Source organism: Apaloderma vittatum, unplaced genomic scaffold, assembly GCF_000703405.1.
Source record: "Apaloderma vittatum isolate BGI_N311 unplaced genomic scaffold, ASM70340v1 scaffold43208, whole genome shotgun sequence".
In the NCBI taxonomy this organism is placed as follows: Eukaryota; Metazoa; Chordata; class Aves; order Trogoniformes; family Trogonidae; genus Apaloderma; species Apaloderma vittatum.
The window spans coordinates 1-7344 of record NW_009733209.1 but is presented as its reverse complement, the minus strand read 5'-3'; the positions used below and the strand labels follow the sequence as shown (position 1 = coordinate 7344).

Below are 7344 nucleotides of genomic sequence, written 5' to 3'. Positions count from 1 at the left end.
GCGCTTTAATTTCACATAATATTTAAGGAAAAAAAAATGACAAAAACCACATAGAATTAGACATATAATTCAAAGACCACGGTACAACCTTTTCTTTTTTTTTTTCTTTTACTTCAGCAAACAAAAAATAGGCAAATGACATGAAAAGTGGCAAGTCTTCCGATAATAAATAATAAATTATTTTATAATTTTGCAATGCAAGAGCAAACAAAAAAGATGGTTTTTTGCTTTTTGCTTTGCTTTTTTCTTTTTGTTTTTTCTTTTTCTTTTTGCTTTTTTTTCCTTTTTTTTTTTACGAGAGAGGGAGAGAGAGAACGAGAGAGAGAGAAAGAGAGAGAAAGAGAAAGAGAGAGAAAGAGAAAGAGAGAGAGAGAAACAGTCGGTTCAACCAATGACTATACACGTCTTTGGGGGAGGGGAAGGTTCTTGGACGGACACATTTCAAACACAATCCCGATACGCTTTGTGGCAAAATAGAGGTATACCTTGTTGCAATGCTTTTATAAATTGTTTTTTAAAGAGGAATTCAAAAAACTGGTTTTAATCGCTTCAGACTTGATAGAGGGTGGATCTCAACCAAACAAAACCAAAACCTCGCTACAGTACATGCTAGAAGAGACCCAAGAAACAACCCCTTATTAAGAGTCAACTGAAAACCACATTGCAAACCAATGCAGCTCCACCTTCCTGCAATGAAGCTTTCAACAATGCAGGGCTAAATCGTCTCTTTCCTGATGATGGAAAACCTACTGGAGCTTCTTTTGGCAAGGCAATCACCAATATAGAAACAGCACCATTAGGATTGGGAGAGACTAGATAGGAAGTCCCTCTACCTTGTTTTCTCCCTAAGATGTGCAGTCAAATGGATTTTTTTTTTTTCTTTAAGATCCATGAGTACAAATCCTTTACATTTTGAAAACGTCCTTTTGATCCTCCTCTGACCATTGAATAGCACGGGGTTTTTTTTGTTGTGTGGTTGGGGTTTTTTAGTATTTATTCTAGTAAGATCCCATGATTGTCTTCACAGTGTTGCTACCATATTACCTTGTCTTTTCAAACATTACTCCGTTCATTTCATGGAGTAGTTTCTTGCTAGGTTCCTTACAGGGTGTTTAAATACTTTTTCCCCCTAAATTTCGGAGTCACACTGCGATCACTTTCCCACTCTCTCCAACAGGGTGACGGTAAGGGCAGAAACAACAACAACAGAAATCTGAATAAGTGTTCCTCATGCCTCAATAGGACTGGCTACCATGCTGTTTGGTGTATCTGGCAGCTGAGAGGACATTGATGCTACTTCACTTCCAGTAGAATTGGAACCGGGTCCTCCTTCTGAAAAATTAACCTGCCAAAAAAAAAAAAAGAAGAAAAGAAGAAAAAAAGAAAAAAAAAGAAGAAAAAGAAAAATAAGAAAAAGAAGTGTTGTTACAACTGTAACAATCAAATAAAAGTAGCAGGTAAAGGCAAAGAAGAACATAAAAATTAATACACAGGCATGCAGCCAAATGGCATGATACATCTCCATAGGAGACTGTGTCACTGTTGGTTGCTTTGTTTAGCTTCCTTATTGACTTCATGGGAATCTTCTCCAGGCCTTCAGCCAAATCACCGAAAAAAAGCAGGTTAAAAAAAAAGCAAAATAAAACAAAATTTTTTTAAAAAAAGATTGAAAAACCAAGCAAATAAGTAAACAAACTTATTAATGAGGCCTTCTTCCCTGTCTTGCAAGATTGGCAATCCCAACAGGATGTTCTAGTCAATTATTTAAGACTGCATGTGTTTTTTGACACGAAACTGCAAGGTTATATTTTTCCCCCCTTTTGTGCACATACTAAAATAAACCTGGAAGGAGCATCCAGGAGCAGAAGACATTTGAAACAAGCCATTCTCTTTCATTTGTGATTTGAAGCGGGTGCTATCTGTTTCTAACAAGAGTCAGTTTGATAAAAAAGGTCACACTTCTCCATCGTAATGTGCCCCAGCAGCTCCCGTTAGTTTAGGAGCATTGCTGGGAAAAGGCACGATTTGAAGGGTGGAGCTTTGCTTATCCAAAAGCATTTCTTTGGCACCTATTTAGCTGACCGATCCTATGATTAAGGCCCTATCCAGACTAGAGACGTGCCTTGAACAGTCGATCACTGTCTGTTTCGTCCACAACTCTTTATTTAAATTCTTTTCGGTATCAGACATTATGTCCTATATATATCAATATTCCTCTGTCTATCTAATAATCTACCTAATTATAAGCATGTGTTTATTTGAGCTATCTGTTTTCCTTCCATTCTGCGGAGGGATTTGGTTTGGTTTTTTTGGTGGTTTTTTTTTGTGGGGGCGGCGTGGTAGTTTTGGGTTTGTGGGTTGTTTGGGTTTTTTGGGGGGTTTAGACCTAGTCTATACAAAAAATCACTACTGAAAGGGTTTTTAAAGTCTCCTGTACTGTTAAGGCACAATAAGTAAGCAACCGAAGGAGACCAATTTTTCTTGAATCTGCTTGATAGCTTGATTAAAGCAGGAAAACCAGTGCTTGTTCTAGAGGTAAGATGATGCAAATAGCCCTGCTGCAGTGCTACAGCTTCCCAGGCAAGCATGGTGTGCCAAGGGAGAGAAGCACGCTGCAGTCTGTCACTGGGCAAAAGAAAAGTGATGCTGTAAGAGAGCACGATACTAAACTGAACATATCTGAAAACAATTCTGGAAGCGGCTACAAACCTTTATCTCCCATCACTTCACGTAAAAGATAATGCCCAACAGATAAAAAAAAAAAGCTCTATATGTTAATTTTTCATCATTATGTATTATTTTGAACCACTGAAAAACTATACACAACATACCTTATCATTTTAAAGATCTGGTTTTAACACACTTAGGCCAGGAAATTGAGTTAAGGATGAACTTCTGTCCTTAATTCACCTTGTTGGGCCTAAGTATTGTAGAGGATATGGTCCCATATGAGCTGCCAAATGACGTAGGCATAAGGAAGTGAGTTAAGAACAGAATTTATTCTAAAAGGACTGTTTTCTTTCTACATAAGGCAGCTTATTATATTGTTTGAATTTTTCACATAAATACTTACTAACATTTCCCTTTCCAAAGCACTATTAAGGTGTGTGTATATAAATATGTATACATTTGTGTGTATATATGTATATATAGGTATATAAAGTCGTTATCTAGATGAACATGTTTAAAATAAGAAATTAAAAAATTTAGTTAAGCTATTCCTGTTTGTGTGTGTGGGAAAAAAAAATCAAAAAAGCACAGGCTGACATTGCAATCATATAGTTAATATCCACCATACCTTGTAAAAGCAAAACTGGCCAGGAACAGGGAGGGGTGAAATTCTGAAACTGATTTCTCAAATATATATACAATTAAACTACATGTGAAGAATGTTTAAGTTCTCTGGATAAAGGTGTTTTCATTTTTTAAGAGTGTGAGCTGAGTTAGTCTCAGACGTGTTGGGCCTTATCCATCTCCTGCTCAACTCGGCAAGAGCTTTGCTGTGCACTGAAGTAAATTTTTCACCAAGCCATATTTACACAGTGCCGTCATGCCCACCTTGCAATTTCATAAAAACACGGCTAATCTGGATTGCTCATCTCTCCGAGGGCATCTGACACGTTTAGAGAATCCCCCATTGCTCTGCCCCGGGCACCAGCTAGCCTCTCCGTCTGGGAACCGACACTTACTAGTTGCTGAAAAGCAGGTTGGTCTATGTCACTCTGCAATGCGAAGTCACTCAGTACTTTCCAGGGCGGCTGGTAACTTTGCACCTCCACTGGGTTCGCCTGTAAACCTCCGTCATGCCTCTCCGGACTAGCAGCCACCATTGGAGTTCCTGTCATCCCTTGGATATTCTGTAAACAGCACAGCAAAAGATGTTAATGAGCTTGGTTAACTTTATTGTATATAAGCGCTGAGTCAATAAACTGCTTTCTATCTTATCTGTACAGTCGCTTGTATTTGCTTTGTTAATCTGCTGTGAATGTCTACTCTAGGTCAGCGTATTTCTACCCGCTGCATTTATCACAGTGGAAGTTTACTTTCTTTTCCTTTAATCCTCCTATTTCTCTCAAGACATATCCCTTCCGCACCAAGCTCTCTTAAACACGAGCACTCCGTGTCTTGGCTGCCGATCGATGCACAGCTCGGCACAAGAAACGGTTAATTATGCTGCCTTTCCACTTCGCATCCAGATCCAGGCTGGTTTTGTTCTGCGTGATCTTAACTGGGTCGTATAACCACTGCACGGCAAACCTGGGGTGCGTCAGTACCACTCAATTTCAAAGAAAAAAAAAAAAGGAGAGAGCAAACATCAGCTTTCCTAGTATGCCTTGGGGTGCAAGCACTATGTGCAAAATAACTCCGAGCCTAGACGAATAGATTGTTCAGGCCAGTTAATAACATCATGTTTTATTGCATTCCAACAGGGTAAAATGAAACTCCTTAAATTCTACTTAACTAGGCAGCCTTATGGATTAATAGTCATTCTCAGGCCAGTCAATATACACAGGGAGAATAACAGACTCTTCTTCAAGTGGACTAACAACGGGGGGAGAAAAAAAAAAAAGTTGGCTTAAAATGGAGAAAGACAGTTTGTTTTCAGCGCTGTTTGCCTTTTTTTTTATTTGCATCATACGTGTAGAAAACGCCTGTAGAAAACGACTGAATTTATTTCTGCGCGATAATTATATTTTAAATAGCCTATAAACATGATGGCAATTCAATAAACTTTGCATTGTATTTGTCTTTTTCTACCGTAACTGCACAGGCAAGCACGCACATACACACATGGTAATATAAAAAGTGCTAAGAAAATACACCAAATTTCCCTTTTACTACTGGAATTTACTTATGAGTTTACTTCTGTGTAAAAGCATTGAAGAGGGCAAAAGCGTCATTTTCCTCCCAAGGAGTCCCTCACATTTGGAATACAAGTATTACACTAGGCTGGGCTTATTACATCCCATAATCTCTGCAGGTCGCAATTCACGCTGCAGAGAAGTTAGTCTAATCACTGCGTATCCTTAGCCCCACAAACAGACGTTTTAGCTTAAGCAGCCTCTATTGGCTTCTCTGTGTGGTCTGTTCTAATTGCACTGACAGCAGAAACAAACGGGTAATAGTTAAACGGTATCGTTTTCTTTGTTTTAAGGGAGCTCAACAAATTCAAAAGCGTCAAACCAACCCTAGAGGCTGGCCGAGCTGGACATAGTGCAACCTTTTCGCCTTGGGAGGCAAAGCAGCGCACAGTCAGAGACGGAAGCCACTTACAGTTTTGTCATTCGGTTGCTGCTGCTGGAGTTGCTTCATCATAATGCTCCTTTTTTTGTCCTTGCACCGCTTGTTTTGAAACCAAACCCTGATGACCCTCGGGCTGAGGCCAGTCATTTCTACCAGTTGCTCTTTCATGAGGGCGTCAGGTCTGGGATTGGCAGCGTAGCAGGTCCTCAAGGTGTGAAGCTGTTTTTCATTAAGGACAGTCCGGACTCGGGTGGTCTTCTCGGGCTGCTTGTGGACGTGGGGTCGTAGAGCTGGCTGTCTGGCAGAGATAGGTTCTGCTGTAAGGGAAGGGGAGAGGAAGTACAGGATCCACATGAGTAGGAAGCAGGGAGTCTGCGGAGGCTACGAATCTAAGCTGGTGGGACAGGAGGAGGCAGGGAGCAGGGGGGCGGGGGGAGGATGAAGCCGCTCTCAAAGGCCGTTCGAGTAGTCAGATATATCGGAGCTCCTTGCAGCCTCCTCTGTTTCATGCGCTGGTGGAGTGACAGGACTGACATTTCTGACTCCACAGATAATTAATTTGCAAAAACAATCCACCCCCCTAAAACCCTTAATGACAGAAGCTTGAACCTGTGTGAGACTTGACAGGGGAGGGCGAGTTCGCTGAGGTGTGCGTGAGCTAGGAAAGTAGAAAAGGAGGGGTTTACGTATTTGTTTCCTGACAGATTACCAACACAGATTTTTCGCCCCCAAATTAATGAAAGTATACTTCTTAAATTAATCATAATTCATGTCTGCTTCTTATACACTGAATCTAGCTCAGTTTAGCCAGAGGCCGCGATAACAAACAGCTCCCGGCAGTTTGATGCTTACAAATCAAAGCAAAACAAGACAAATCCTCTGCACCCTGACCGTGGAGCAAAATGCTGTGAGAACCCCGTATCCCAGAGCTCAGAAGACAGGGGTCTGTCTTAGAAAGCGGAGGGGCTAGGAGAATTTATGTCGGCTTCTGATTAATACTTTAAAAATATGACTGTTTTGCCAATTCCATAAAAGGGAAACAAGCTTAGCAGGTTGTGAAAACCGCCAAGAAGTACAAACCTAGCAGTACCATCACATCAAGAGCTAGAAGTACTCTTGTGATTCCGGTATTCTTCTTTCTACTGTATAGCTGTAGCTATCTATATGTAATTTGACTCAATCAAGGGATTTATTATTACTGTTATTATTGCTAAAACTCTGGTTGGGTAATATTCAGAAATGCTTGCTTTTGTGCCATTAGGTTCCGAATTTTCTGATTACAACAGTAAATCGGCAAATTCAATGAAGACTGTAAGAAGTCTTTAAATTTGCCTTTCATAGACATGCACAAACATGCTACAAGGAGTATTCACAATTTGTCTAAAATTCTGCTTGATCATCTATGGGATAATTTCTGTCTATATGTAGATATGTCACCAGAAAGCAGCTCAGAAGCGGGAAACGAGCCCGTTTAAACGCAGCTGTGTTTGTAACCAATCTTTTGAGTTACAGTTAGTTGCACAGTAATAACAGCCAACCTTGTAATGTCCAGACTACTTTGCCTCGGGGACGTGCCTCTGCCTAAAGCTAAGCGTCTCTGAGTATCTGATGTACCCGTCGGGAAATAAACGTGTATGTAAACTTGTACGACGGGGGGGAATCTAAAGTTACAAAGCTAATTCTTAAGATGAAATTCTTATCAAATCACATTAAAAAAAATCAAGAAGGCAGACTCACTTTAGAAGGCAATTACCGAAGATTAGCTTGTTGACAGTTTTAAATTACAGCCTAAGTGCTCGTCTGTAGTTATGAAGTCTATCTCTTTTCGGACGCGGCTTCCAACCAGTGCTTAAAACCAGCTTTTCCTCACACTCCCGAGACAGGGCGGGGGGTGGGGGTAGTGTCTGTGCTTTGCGGCAGACTTGCTCCTTGCCGCGGCTCGTCTCCCTCCGACTTAGGCTCCCTCCTGTCCCGGGCTCGGGGTGGGGATGGGGGACGGACGACTCCCGCACCCGGTGCGCGGCGGGAGTGGGAGGGGGGCAGGCCGACAGGGGTGCAGCCCCCTGCGCAGGTGTCTCCGCCTCACGCGTACCGCGTACG

At 41.3% G+C, this 7344-nt stretch overlaps 1 protein-coding gene across 1 annotated transcript; it reads right to left on the bottom strand.

The window, feature by feature from the left end:
• Positions 1–339: 339 nt before the first annotated feature.
• On the bottom strand, positions 340–5561 carry ISL1 (ISL LIM homeobox 1; the record flags this gene model as incomplete). Its single annotated transcript, XM_009875773.1, has 3 exons — positions 340–1345; positions 3690–3857; positions 5275–5561. Coding segments are annotated over 3 exons (572 nt in total), but the record flags the coding sequence as incomplete, so codon positions are not given.
• Positions 5562–7344: the final 1783 nt, after the last annotated feature.